Source organism: Geotrypetes seraphini, chromosome 2, assembly GCF_902459505.1.
Source record: "Geotrypetes seraphini chromosome 2, aGeoSer1.1, whole genome shotgun sequence".
Classification (NCBI taxonomy): Eukaryota; Metazoa; Chordata; class Amphibia; order Gymnophiona; family Dermophiidae; genus Geotrypetes; species Geotrypetes seraphini.
This window is the reverse complement of record NC_047085.1, coordinates 213,786,138-213,801,159: the sequence shown is the minus strand read 5'-3', so window position 1 is coordinate 213,801,159 and position 15,022 is coordinate 213,786,138. Positions and strand designations below refer to the sequence as shown.

Genomic DNA, 15,022 nt, shown 5'->3' with positions numbered 1-15,022 from the left:
CATCTGTCCATCATACACTCCCCCCCCCAATCACTATTCTTCATGGATGACCCCCCTCAATCAGCATCGCGCTTACCATTAAAAGGGATGCTGCCAATGCTGTATGGTGATCCAGTGTGGGGCCTTGAGCATCTGCGCATGCTCAAGTCCTGCCAGCTCCCGCCCCCTCTGAGATTCTCAAAGGAGGTGGCAGCCGGCAGGCCTTGAGCATTCACAGATGCTCATTGTCCCACACCAGATCACCATATAGCATCGGTGGCAGCAGCTTAGTTTGGGGTAGTGGCATCAGCTTTCTTCAGCATCAGAAGCAGCTTTCTTTAGCGGTAAGTACAATACCAGCTGAGGGAGGGGTATCCATGAAGGATAGTGGTGCCTGTATTCATCGAGGAAGGGGAGGGTTTACAAGTGTTGTTGTGCTTGATTATTAAATTGAGGTCAAGGTGGGGATTATGGAGCTGAGCAGTTAGCATGGATGGGTGGACTGGATAGGGTATACGGGTTTAGGCTTTTTTCTGTTTATACTATCCTGTTCTATGTTACTGTTTCCTTCCTTCAAGCTCATGTAGCCACTAGGGAACCTTCATGGGCAGACCCCCAAAATACATTTTTCTCAAAGGCTTCTCAAGCTACTAGGGGATGTGGGAACAAAAACCTCAAATCACAGGAACTTCTTCTGAGTCAATAGGCCACCCTTGTCCTGAGGGCCCTCTTCTGGAAGGCCATATTGTTTAAACTGCTGTTATTGTAAATATTATGTGGTTTTGTACTAAACAATAGTTCAAGTTTTAAAAAAATGTGTTAAAACTTATGGCAAAAATGTCTAGTCTTTGTCAACTTTCTCACTAGGATTGTCCAACTTTCTAATCTCAGTTTATATTCGAGTCAATCTTTTTTCCTCCTTTTTGGGGAAAAGTCACCTTGGTTTATATTTGGATTGATTTATACTCGAGTATATAGGCAGTGATTATTATAGACTCATCCACAGCTTACAGGTCTGAATGGCAGCCTTTATACATCTAGAGAGGCCCAGACATTTAAACTCCATTTCAAAACAGGGTCTATTCAAACATGTAGAAGCTCACTACATCTAACTAGCAAGGGAACATGGGGAGGGCAGGGAGGAGAGTGGTTTGGGCAGGACAGTAACAAAGACCTGCATTCCCTAGTAGTTTGGGTGTTTGTTTCTTATTTGATCCAAGTTATGCAGCAGAATTAAGAACAGTTTGAAGGGGAGAGGTGGTAGTGTGTTCAGAAAGGAAGGGTGTGAATTTTGATGATGTTAAAAAGAAGGGACATATTTTAGTCGATTGGAGGTGTGTAGAGAAAGAGAGGAGTTAAAAATGACCCCAGAGTTATGAGTTGGGGGGGACAGGGAGAATGGCTGCATTATCCACAGAAAAAAAGAACAGAGGAACAGGACAGACATGTTTATGGAAAAAGCTAAGAATCTGTCTTAGCCATGTTCATTTTTCAATGGCAGTGGGACATCCAGGCACCGGTGTCACATACGCAGACTGAGACTTGGGCCTGAATTCCTGATGAAATTTCTGGTGCACAAAGGTAGATCTGGGCATCATCAGCATGATGATGATACTGAAAACAATGGAAAGAGATTGGTGTGCACTAAGGAAACAAGTAGAAAACAAATCCCAAGACAGAGTCCTGAAGTACACCACCTGATAGTGGGACAGCAATATTGGAGGGTGCACCAGAGCATACACTAAAGGTGTAATAGGAGAGATAAGAATCAACCCAAGGCAGAATAGAGCCCTGAAATGCTGAGGTGGTGATCAAAAGTGTAGAAAGCAGCAGAAGGGTCAAGAATGATGAGGACAGAGTAAAGACTTTTATATCTGACCATAACCAAGTCACTACAGACTTTGGCAAGGACTGTCTGTAGAATGTAGAAGGCAAAAGCCAGATTGTAGTGCGTAAAGAATAGCTTGAGATAAACAGAGGGGTCAAAAACAAATAGTGAATATGCAATTTCCTCTTTTGTGATTTTAGGCAAGGATCAAGGGTGGTAGGGGTTGAAGGAAGGTTATGAGAATGAAATGGGGGGAAGAGCAGATGGAGGTGACCTGGTAGAAAACTCAAATTTAACCTTGTAAACTTTGTCACGGAAGTACTCAGGCATGGTCTGGGCAGAAAGTGATGGGAGGAAGGATTTGGAGGTGGAGAAGAAGGCAAAATCGAGGCAGTGGCCTTGCTGGTAAGTAGAGGCAGATATCTAGAGATTAAAGAGGAGTATTTAATTTGTATTTTATTTTTCATCATTCTCATTTTGCTTGATTATTGATAGATTAAGTTATAATTTCTGGTGGAATTCATTGTGTCATATTTTTTTAAATGGAAAAAATATTAGTTATTCAACAGGGACGATATAAAAAATTTATTGAAGTTTGGGAGCCATTAACAAATTATTGTAAAGATTGGTTATAGTTAATATATTTATAGCTTCCCCTTTTATTAATTGAAGTATAGGGTGGGGGGTGGAAGGGTTTAATTTCAAATTATCTGAAATTATACTAATATATGGGAGGGAGGGAGGGATAAATTATATTATGATTTAATAAATGTATGATTAAAAAGTGATATTAAAGTGGATATGATTGTATTATAACTTGCTTGTTGAAAGTTTAAAAATGAATAAAGAATTATAAAAAATACAATAAAATAAAATTCCTAATTAAAAATATTATACCTGGAATATATGAGGATCTGCTGAAAAATTCTCAGTCCAACCAAGAAGAAAATGATGTGGAGCCATGAAACTTACAAGTTATTGCACACTTTTCTTGATACTTTTCCTTTCAATGAAAAGTGTGGAATAATTTGCAAGTTTCATGGCTCCACATCATTCTCTTCTTGGTTGGGCTGAGAATTTTTCAGCAGCCCCTTATATATTAGCATAAACTGTTAGCATATATTGTTGATATAAGAGTAATTTTTAAGAAGTTAAAAGTGTATTGAAAGGACAATAAAGGGCAATTTTCAAAGGTATTTATCTAGGTAAAATGGACTCCACTGAAAATGGCTAACTTTGGCCCTCTTTTACTAAGCCACGGTAGAGGTTTCTACCGTGGCCCGGGGTGCTAAATGTTCCAACGCTTTTAGGAATTCTATGAGCATCGGACCAGCAGGATTTAGCACTCTGGGCCACTGTAAAAACCTCTCATAGCTTAATAAAAGATAAGGGTTTGAATGCAGCTAACAGTAGGCACAGGGTTAATAATGTACATGCATTTAGTTGCAATAGATGTTCCTGTGGCATTGTTTAGATCAGAAGAGAAAAACAGCTTGTGCTAATATAATTTTTTTTAATATGCACATGAATCTGGCTCTGCTCGGCCATTTGCATAAGCTGCAGAAATAATGTATGCAGATGCTTTTCAATACACACATTCTGAATCTGCTCATTTCAAATAGGAAAGAATGCAAGTGGCTTCCTTTTGAGAGTTAGTTTAATGTGCACAGTGCAAATTCTATGCAAAAAAAGAAATAAAATTTCTGCTCAGAATATTGTACAATTCTGCTTATTCTTTGTGATCTTAACACAGTATAATCACTGTCTGAGTAATGAATAATTTAAAATGCAACAAAGGAAAAGTTATTACTGAAAGATACTCATGTACCTCATACAGTAAAAGTGCTTCAAAAATCCTGGTCCCTCCATACCAGACTTTACTATTCCAAGGTTGTACTCCTTCCCTCATTAGATTCTCCACCTTGCATTGTTCCCTCTATTGACTCAATTCCTAGCTCAGGGGTAGGCAATTCCGGTCCTCGAGAGTCACAGGCAGGTCAGATTTTCAGGATATCCACAATAAATATGGTTGAGCTATTCATTGTGGATATTCTAAAAACCTGACCTGCCTGTGGCTCTCGAGGACTGGAATTGCCTACCCCTCTCCTAGCTCATTTATGTACTACAATCCCCAGGAATATTCCCCAGCTCATTCTCTTCATCCCCTCCTCAAGCTTGAAACCTTAGGTCTCTCTTTCCCTCACCTCAAGACAACTCCTTTCTTCCCTCTGCAACCTCTTTCTTTCTCAATCCCAGGCTCACCTCCCAACTATCTCTTCTTTGCACTGCTCAAGCTTAGCCCTCACCACTTCCTCTCCCACCTCGGGAGTACAATGCAACAGTCTGTCTTCCTATCTACATAGACCACAACTTCCTCTTCAAACACCATGAGCTAGCTTTCCAGCTCTTATCAACAACTTGTTCCTAAACTCTGCATATTAAGCTCTTGTTTTAGGACAGAAGGCCTCTGTGTGGTCTCCAAAAATCAATCTATTTTAAGCCTATTCTGTAAAAGTCAACCCATTATCTCCAGATCTGGGAATTTAGGTGTGAGTTTTATATTTCTCGCTTGTTTATAATGCTGTATGTTTGACTTTGCTTAGGTCTTTTCTATTCAAAATGGAGTTCTATATTATCTGTTCTATATTTACGTACATGGTTTTTAGTATTGCCAACCATTGTGATCTTTAGTTGCCAGGCAGAATATAAAGTTTTAACAAATTGTAAATGCAAATCCCAAAACTTTCAAAATGAGAAATAATGCAAAAGCACAAAAATCCTTATATACAGCTACCAAAACAAGAAGTATATTTCTCATAAACATTTTTGGACCATTAAACCAAATGAGATCAAAGCTAAATAATAAAAACTTTAGATAACCTCTATCATGCTTTGATCATAGATCTGTTATTCACATTGGACAAGATTCTTCAAGAGCCGCTAAAATTTAGGCGGTGGTAGTTGCCCTACCACTGCCTAATTGGTTTAATTGGCTTTAATCAATGTGATTGTCATTTAAAAGCAATTAAACAGTCATTTTTAAAAAGGACAGTGACTCCACAAATGGCACTGGAACTGCAACTATATAGGTGCCTAAGGGCACCTAAGGGAAAAATAGGCATGGTTAACGCCAGAAGTACCCTTAGGTATTTGTAAGTGCCTCCTGGTTGCAATTCTCATCACAGATAGGTGCCGAAAATGTAGGCCTTGAAAACCCTGGCCTATATTTCCGTTGTCTATCTGTGACGTGGCTGTGATTATATAAATGGCACCATTGCATGATTGACACATGATAGGCATCACTAATAGGGGAAGCTGCCTATCCTGGCGCTGCTTATAGAATCCGGACCATTGTGCATAATAAAGTGCAAATTCTATTTAAACCATTTTTCTTTCTTCATACATACAGGAGGGAAATTCAGTATAGGTTGCCCAAAGTTAAGTGTCAGGTTGATACACGCTAAGCATCCTATATAATAAAAGCTTACCGGAGCATGCGCTGTTAAACAAGCATGATCCCTGCCGTTGTGGTGTGTGATCCATGGCCGTGTTCCATTTTAGAACTCGGCGGCAGGGAACATTCTGGCCACTCCCCTCCTCCCGCCCTCACTCACTAACTGCTGCTGCGAGGAAGTGCAGGCAAGCTCTCTCCCTGCCGGGATGAGCCGGACCCCTGAGATATGAGCGCCTGCAGGAGAAGGCCCCCACCGCCGCCCGCCAACACCTTCCCAGTTTCCTGAGCTGCGTCCTCGCCCACCCGATTGCCGACCTCGGTGGCCACTGACAAGTGCTGTGTCCCTTCGTGCCGAATTCCATTTTCGAATTCGAACACAGAGAGACACAGCACAGCCAGTGACTCCCCCCTCCTGCCCTCACTTACCGCCAAAACCAGCTACTTTTAAGCCTCCTCCTTCTCGCCGGCTCACACGCATTTAAATTCAGAGAAAAGCGCTGCACCGTGCTACTGCTGGCCTCGCCGTCTTCTGTCCACTGCGGCCCGCCCTCTCTCACTACTTCCTGTTTCTGCTAGGGTTGGCCGCAGTGGATAGAAGACGCCAAAGTCAGCGGTAGCGCGGTACAGCGCTTTTCTCTGAATTTAAACAAGGCGGCTGGGAAGGGGGCGGCAGGAAATGCTGCTGCTGCACAGGAAAGGCCGGGAAATGCTGCTGCTGCACAGGGAAGGCTGGGAAATGCTGCTGCTGCACAGGGAAGTGTGTGTGTGTATGGGGGGGAAATGCTGCTTCTCTATAGGGAAGGCTGAGAAATGCTACTGCTGCACAGGGAAGTGTGGGGGGGAATGCTGCTTCTGCACAGGGAAGGCTGGGAAATGCTGCTGCTGCACAAGGAAGGGTGAGAAATGCTGCTGCTGCACAGGGAAGTGTGTGTGCGGGGGGGAAATGATGCTTCTGCACAGGGAAGGCCAGGAAACGCTGCTGCTGCACAGGGAAGGGTGAGAAATGCAGCTGCTGCACAGGGAAGTGTGTGTGTGGGGGGGGGGGAAATGCTGCTGCTGCTGCACAGGGAAGGACGGGAAATGCTGCTGCTACACAGGGAAGGGTGGGAGGGAAATGCTGCTGCTGCTGCACAGGGAAGTGGAGGGGATGGAGAGGGAAAGGGGGCCTGGGAGCAATCTTGGTTTGCTTTGGGGGAGGGGAGACAGAAGGGGGCCATGGAGATACAGAAAGACAGGCAGGCAAGCAGCGCATTAGAACGAAAGACAGACACACAGAAAGACAGCGGGCAGGGAGAGAGACAGAAAGAAAGAAAGACAGACAGACAGGATGCCAGAGAGAGAACCAAAAAGAAAGAAGAACAGACAGTGGGAGGGAGAAAGACAGAAAGAAAGGAAGAGAGAGACAGGGGCAGGGAGAGACACAGAAAGAAAGAAAGACAGACAGACATATATCCTAGCACCCGTTAATGTAACGGGCTTAAACACTAGTGAATCTATAAAGACCTTACAGTGTGGAATGGTCTTTATAGAAAACCAGCTTAGTGTGCATTCTCATGCCTAACTTTAGGCGCAAGCATTTATTTTAGCTAAAGGCTGATGTAAATACTGACACTGGGCACGGTAATGATAATATACTGTAACCATGCACCTTATTTCCAGTCACACCTCTGATCCGTCCATACTCCTATGAATACACCCATTTTGAAGTTGAACACAATGGAAAGTAGGCACGGGAGTTTTAGTATAGGGCCTGCAGTATCTCTGTGCATAACCTCTTGGCTCCAATCCACACTTGTTAAGGTCAATTGATTAAATCTTACTGCCAATTAAGAGCCAATTAACCTATTAAGCTACATGCAGAAATCTGTGCCTAATTTTGAGTATCATGTGTAGAATCTGGGGGACAATATTTTTCAAAATTCATCTTCAAAAGAAATGTGCAATAGATTTAGCTTCAAACTTTGGAGAGCCCTCTCAAAATGCTTAAATAATACCTGACACAATATGTTTCAAGCCAACACTTTGCTTCAGAAATGGAATCTCACATGAAATCTTCAAACCGACCTTCAAAAGGGACTTCTCTTTAATAGTCTAAAAAAAGTTTCCATTTTTCAGTCTGTCATGATGCTCAGTTAAACACAGTGTCGACAGGCCTTAAAGCTATCTCCAAGAAGAATCCTCCATTCAGATCAACCTATCAGAGCACATCTCCCAAAATAAAATAATGTCAATCCAGCAGGCGAACTAACCTTAGAATATAAGTCCAATAATGTTCTTGTAAATTAAAAACATGGTCAAAATCCCCTCCCAGTACCTTCACAGGTACTGCATCAATGACTTACCATCTAAAATCTACAACAAAATGCCATTTCTTTATCCAATCAGCCACACACAGAACAGAACACATCCTAGTCTTTATTTTTATTTGTAGTATTTATAAATCACTTTAAATAACTTTCATGTTCATTGAGCCATAGATGTATTAGCTGTTTAGTCCTGTACACCAAAGGGTACGTGCATAGAATAATGGGCCACCGCGTGAGCGGACTGCTGGGCATGATGGACCTCAGGTCTGACCCAGCAGAGGCACGGCTTATGTTCTTATGTATGTTCTTATGTATATCACATGATGACTCACAATTAGTGCTATTTTTCTCTCTGATGTAAAAGTTCTTCAAAGGGACGGTCTGCTGAAGTTCTTCCATTGAATGATATCAAGCAAACCCACCACACTTTTTCTGACCAATTATTTCAGGCTTAGGAGATTATTTCAGTTTCAATGAAAGAAGCACTCCCAAATTTCTCCCACTGAAATACAACAATAGTGTCATCACAAAAACAACATGAGTAGACAGAACAAACCACAGATTTCACAATATTGCAACTACGTGATTAATTTCCAATATGAATCACGTCGGAAATTAGTCATGTACTAATCTGAAAATGTTGATCTACAGTATTCATGTACAACCTTGGCTATTCAAAACTTCCCCCCTGACTTAGACTTTGAAGAACTTTCTTTTTACTTATTGTTAGGATACTAAAACAAATCATTTACAATGCACTGCCAATTCTAGAACCATGCCTTCACTTGTATTAAAGTCATAGACCCTCTTTCATTTGATAATATAGAGAATTTTAAAATGCCCTTTTCACCTTTTGTTTTAAAGGAATACTTAGAACTCATGGAGACATACTTCCATGCAAAGCCACAAACTGTTAACTTTGCAACAGCAGCAGAAGATGCCAGAAAAGAAATTAATCGCTGGGTCGAAAACCAAACAGACAGTAAGTGTAAAACAGCCTTAAACTGACATTTTTCTCTACTTGAAAAGCATAATCAAGCTTTTTCGTACAGGACCATATGGAAAGGACTTGAAGATCAAAATCTACTATATATTTTTAAAACTTGTCTTCACAAGCACCTACATCATTTTGAATGTAATTACAGTGACAAGGGAAAAGAAAGTAAACACACACTGAAGAAGACTTTAGAATTGATTTCCTTCCCATTTACTTCAGTGCCACAAAGAACTGGACCTCTTGCCTTGATCAAAACGCCTTAATTGTTTTACTCTTGCATTACCTAATGTGGCTTGAACAAAATGCTGGGGAACGTTGCTTCAGCATGAAAAAGAAGCAGAAGTAACAGTAGAAATCAAAGGCAGTGCTTTCATTCACCCTGATTTTCTAAGAACGCTCTTTAACAAGTAAAGCTCAATATTCACAACGGAGGGGAAATGGAATGATATTACCATAAGGTAATATCTCTTTGTCTGAATATAATGTAGAACCTTTGGGTCCTATGCACACAAGCCTGGGAACCTGACACTGGAACTTTTTCTTCTGCTTTGTTATTGAGTAATCTTATTTAACTTGACTAAGGCTAGGACTGTTCGCACACAAAGCCTGATATATTGAGTGCACACTCCTTATTTGCCAGCTTGACCCCTGGTTGTAATACAGAAAGAGTACCACTAGGAGTTAGAGGTGCCATTTTGAACCCAGGCCTATAACAGGGAAGGCCAGTCTGGAAATCGCTTCTGCCCCCACTAGAGGTAAGAGCCAGGACAGTTAGAGGAGTGGGGGATCGTTAAGGAATGTCAGGGAGATGACGGGGGGGGGGATGGAAGAGCATTGTTTTGCACCTGTGTCCCCTTTGATACATTGTGACCCACACGAAGGACAATTCTATAATCTAGTTACATGCATTTACATGCTCCTTGCTCGTGTAACTCTCTAGAATTCTGGCATTTATGCGAGTAAGTCTATACTTAACCATGAAAATGCCAGCAGGGTGACTAAGCATTATTCTGTAATGGTACGCCTGACTTACTTAGCATGTAAATGAAAATTGGCATAGACATGGGTGTAAGTCAAAACACTGTTTAAACAGAAAAGATTACATTTGGGAGTTTATCTTGCAATGAGCAGAGAATAGGTGAGACATAGGCAGATATTACATGCAACCTTGCCGCATTTTTGTGCCTGCAGTTATTCCAGGTCTATGGCTGGTGTAGGTGTGTAAATATTAGGAACACTGATCCCTGTTTATGCTAATATTCTATAATTGAACCTAGACACACATATTCTGCTATAGAATAGGCTCCTACCATGCATCCTTCGGGTGCCTAAATGGAGGTACAAAATTGTAGAAATATCTTCTACAAACAGTATAGATCCACTCCGCACAGTAAGGGATAAATTCTATATATGTTGCCTAAAATATCAGTGGCGAAAAGGTCAGTGTTTAGTGCAATTCTATAAAAAGCTTCCAGAGGAGGATCACGTGATGCCTTGATCCTAGCAGACGTGTCAGCTCAACTCCTTTCCTCCCTTTGCAACCTCCTTCTTTCTCAATCCCAGGCTCACCTCCCAACTATCTCTTCTTTGCACTACTCAAGCCTAGCCCTCACCACTTCCTCTCCCACCCCGGGAGTACAATGCAGCAGTCTGTCTTCCTAGCTACACAGACCACAACTTCCTCTTCTAACACCATGAGCTAGCTTTCCAACTCTTATCAACAACATGTTCCTAAATTTTGCGTATTAAGCTCTTGTTTTAGGACAGGAGGCCTCAACCTCAATATTTTTTTCCCATTTGTTGGCTTAATGGCGGATCTACTAAGCCATATCGCTCCTCATCACTGTATGGACAAATATTTAGAACAGAATCAAAAGCATAAAAAAGAGAAGGAGAAGAATTGCATACCCAAGGATAAAATGACACCACATGGCCTGGAAGATGCCATGGCTTTTACAACTTTGCAACTCACCTCAGAGGTGAACATGGCTTTGGACTCTCGGATGGAGCAACACTTATCCCAAATTGCTCATATGGAAACCTTATTAGTGGATACAACAAGTCACCTGGATGAAATGGAAAAAAGAATCTCTATCTTGGAAAATACTGACATCGCCATGGGTCCCACTATACAGCGTTTGCAAAAACAACTAGCTGAACACGCGGCCAAATTGGACGACCTAGAAAACTGCTCTCGGAGATATAATCTCCGATTCATAGATTCCCTGAGTCATTACCAGAATGTAAACTATTGGAATTCTGCTTAATGATTGGGGGGGGGGGTCACGGCAGATTCCAGCAGGAGAGATTGGGCATCTCTCTTGCCAGCAATAATTTGGGGGGGGGGGGGTTGCAGCAAGTTCTGGCAGGAGAGATTGGATGGTTCCATGATTCTCTAACTGACGCTTATGACAGATGCCAGTTAAAGAATCGTGCTTTTAGGTGAAGGACTCGTCCCTCCCATGTCTAAAAGGTTGTGTTTTTGGTGTTTCGGACTTGGGTGATTTTTTTTTTTTTTTTCGAGATTAGGGCTTAAAGGTAGACGTGGTGGCGGTCTGGACGATTAAACGTCTGAACGTACAGGTAGGCCATTCTCGAAAAAAACCCACATTTTGGACAATTTTTTGAGATTATTTTGGGCGCTTAAAGCCTTAGGCCCCTTTATGTGCACTACATTTTAGAATACGCTTAGAAAGTTGTGTGTGTAAATTCTAATTAGTACCAATAATTGCTTTATAATTAGCAATTATCAGCACTGATTGGCTTGTTAAGCAATTAATTTACCCACTCAAATTGGTAATACATACAGATTTGCACATGCAATTTTGGCCACAGTATACAGAATCCGGGGTAACTGCATAAGGAGATGCTGGTCACACCTCTTAACACTTACCACATGGCTTTTCAGCTACCATACATTAATTTTTGCAACTAAGTCACAGTAACTGCACTTTACCATACTCTAATTAACAAATCCTAAATTATTGGAGTTTGAGATTAGTTTCAGTGTATTAGTTCAACTATAACGTTCCTTATGTCAATCCGCCTGTCTCTCAACCTCCTAGCCTTGCCATATACATTGCCATCATTTGCTGACATTTGTCTGGAGCTAGGAAGCATGTATCAGTCCAGAGCTTCAAATCGGATAGGTTTTTCAATTTTTGACACTTATAAATAACAGCGTTTATCAACAACAATGTGTAGGCTATTTATTTTTGAGCTAGTAGATAGCGTTCATTTTCTGTTATTTTTTTACCTTGGACATGGTTCTCCTTTTCCTATCATTTTCACTGGGTTTGCTCTCATTATGAGACACATAAGCATACACATTTAGAGGAGCAAAATGATGCGAATTGTTAGTGACAATTGAGTCCATTGAGGCTCATTATTGTCTTATAATTAGTGCCTGGTGTGCACTTACAATCACTAATACCTCCTCTTTTACATAAAAAAAGTTTTTAAAAAATTTGGAGAGAGCGAAAGCCAGAAGGCCTTGAGCATGCACAGATGCTCAAGGCCAATCCAGCATAGATCAGTGGCAAGCGGCAGGCTCTTACGGCACCGGCACGTACTGTGGGTTGGTGCTTCGTGTCAGTGCCAGATTATGGTAAGTGTTTGGGCGGGCGATGCCGGTTCTCGGGGTGGGGGCTCATGGGCGGGGGGGCCATGATGATTCTCGAAGGTGGGGGTTCACGGGTGGGGGTTGATGACGGTTCTCGGGGGTGGGGTGGAAGTGCGCCAGTGGCCTGGGGGGGTCTTTTGGGGATGTGGTGGGGTGGAAGCGAGCAGCGCTGGTGGCCTCGTGAGGGGGGGGGGATGTGGAACAAATCAAGCGAGTTTCCCTTACTTTCCATGGGGAAATTCACTTTGATATATGAGCACTTTGGTTTACGAGCATGCTTCTGGAATGAATTATGCTCGCAAACCAAGGTTCCACTGTATTTATGTTTGGTGTTTTTACTATTGTTATGCTGATAACAAAATTGTAAATTTTATGTTGATTTATACCTGCTGTGCGCCGCATTGGGTGAATCTCTTCATAAAGGCAGTTGATAAATCTCAATAAATAAATTTTGAGGGCCTAATGTAGACAGGGCACTATTAACACTTTGGAGCTTCCCTCACTGTGCCACAGTCAAACACCCTATTTTTTTATTTATTAAAAAATTTATCTACTGCATACAACTATGCGGTTTCCATATCACAATAACAAAAAACTAATAACCTCCAGTATAAATGCTGTAGCAAATGCTCAGAATTTAACCACTTTATGTCTTATGAACTCGGTTCAATTCATTTCAGTAAGTAAGCACTTGCTGGGGAAGTTGCCTCAGAAGCTGCAGGGCAATCACTGCTCTGGAGCTATGAAGGGGAGCTTAAATAACTCATTAGCTTCCCTCCAACATTCTATCATAGGCAACCCTGTTGAAGTGGCTTAAACGGTAGCATAATTAATAAATAATTTGAAACGTGCAAGCACCACTTATCTTTGCTTAGTAGCATACAGGTTTGACTGTGTGATGCAGGCACCATAAAAACTTCCTCTCAGAAGTGCCGACGAAGGCCAACGTTTCATGATTTAAAAAATCATTTCTTCAGGGCTCTGCAGTGTACTGACACTGTAAGACTCATTTCATTTGCATATTTCCTAAGTAGTGGGTAAGGGCTTCTAGCAGTTACGTCAGATTTGATCTTTCTGCCCCTGTTTGGAACTGATCGCGGCAGGGAGATTCCTTTGCTACATTCATCTCAGTGGCAACCCGATTCTCTGACTAGCGCCTGTGAAATGGATGCCGGTTAGAGAATTGTGGTGTTAGGTGGGCTTAGGCAACGCAATTCTATATAGGACGCCCATGTGCAATTCTCAAAAGCCGCTTAGGTGGCTTCTGAGACCAAGCGTCCTATACAGAATCCGGCCCTTTGTGTACAAGATCTTAATTTCATCTTCTCTAGTGGCAGCTTGGAGATATTGCTTATGAAAATATTAAATATAAATGACATCCATACAAATTCCTGTTCAATTCCATGTTAACTTTCCTTTGAGTGAACTTATTTAAGATCATCTTGTCATGTGCATTACTCAACCACTTTCTATCTCAGCTCACAACCTTAGGATCCCCTTGTAGATTACTCAATCCCCTGCAAAAATGCTTACCTATCTTGAACCTAACTTTCTGTCATTCTTTTCCAAAATAAACTTCCTGTTATCCCTCTAAAAAAAAAAAAAAATATATCAGATTTGTTTTAGATTTTTAACTGATCAAATATGCTGTCTCGAATCCTGTAATCAGGTAGATTCAAGATACCGTACTTTGCAGTTCCTTTCTCTGGCAGAAATTCAGTTAATTTCTCCACTTTCATCCTGCCTCTTACCTGCTCTGTTTTTTAAAAAATAAATATATCATCTGTTGAGGAAACAATATTTTTGGGAGAGAGTTCTGCAAGCAAAACAGTGCAAAAATATACCGTGATGGTTTTGTTCCTAAGGGTTAAATTTAAGCATAAGGCAACCGTACTTTTTCACAGTTATACTTGCATAATATTTGTTTTGGGATTTTTTTTCAAAAGCTACAGGAAATTAAAGCTTTTTGCAAGGGGGAGAGGCGACACTGAGGAATACCAGTTAGGAGTAGATTGCAGTAATCTAAGCGTGAGGTTACGAGAGCTTGAACAAGGGTCCAGGTAGTGTGCTCAGAGAGGAAGGGGCGAATTTTGGTGATATTGAAGAGATAGAAGCGACAGGTCTTAGCAGCTTGCTGGATATACGTAGAAAAGAGGTCAGAATCGAAGACCACTCCAAGGTTGCAAGCAGAGGAGACTGGAACAATGACAGAATTATTTACAGAGATGGAGTAAGGAGGAGGAGGAGCAGAGGGTTTAGGAGGAAAGAGTAGCAGCTCAGTCTTGGATATACTTAGTTCCAGATGACGGCAGGACAACCAGGCAACAATGTCAGCCAAACAAGCAGAAACTTTTTCTTGGACTTTAGGTGAAATAGAGAGCATTAAACAGAAACTCAGAAGTAATGACACTTTAAGAGAGAGGATTCTGGGAGCTCCAGTTCCAGCTAAACATACCCTAAAGCCAACTAGGAGAAAGTACTGATCACAGAGGAATGTGATCCTGGTTAGAGGGTACAGGTGGGGCTAATTAGTTATTTGGCAAGAGAAGGCTGTCAGGAAGGCAGTAGCTGGGATACAGCTGCCAGGGGCAGCAGCAGTCGGAGTGGAGAGGAGTTGCCTATGCTGAGAGCTATCACCCAGTAAAGAATAAGCAGAGTGAGCAAGTCTGCTGCTGAATTGAGCTGCCTGGACAGGATTGCAATATAGGTCTTAAGTCATCCTGTACATGAGATGTTTTTATAACATCTGGAGGGAGAGGAAAAGGCATTGAAGAAAGTGCATTAACTTGTGAGAGTACTTGCAGAAATCAGCGGGCACTTTGTGGAATATTTTCAT

At 41.7% G+C, this 15,022-nt stretch overlaps 1 protein-coding gene across 1 annotated transcript in view; it reads left to right on the top strand.

The window, feature by feature from the left end:
- Positions 1-15,022, top strand: part of LOC117356043 (serpin B10-like) — a 71,509-nt gene that overhangs the window by 38,488 nt on the left and 17,999 nt on the right. The window contains exon 6 of the mRNA XM_033935298.1: positions 8,432-8,549. Coding sequence (XP_033791189.1) covers positions 8,432-8,549 — 118 coding nt within the window. The remainder of the gene's footprint in view (positions 1-8,431; positions 8,550-15,022) is intronic.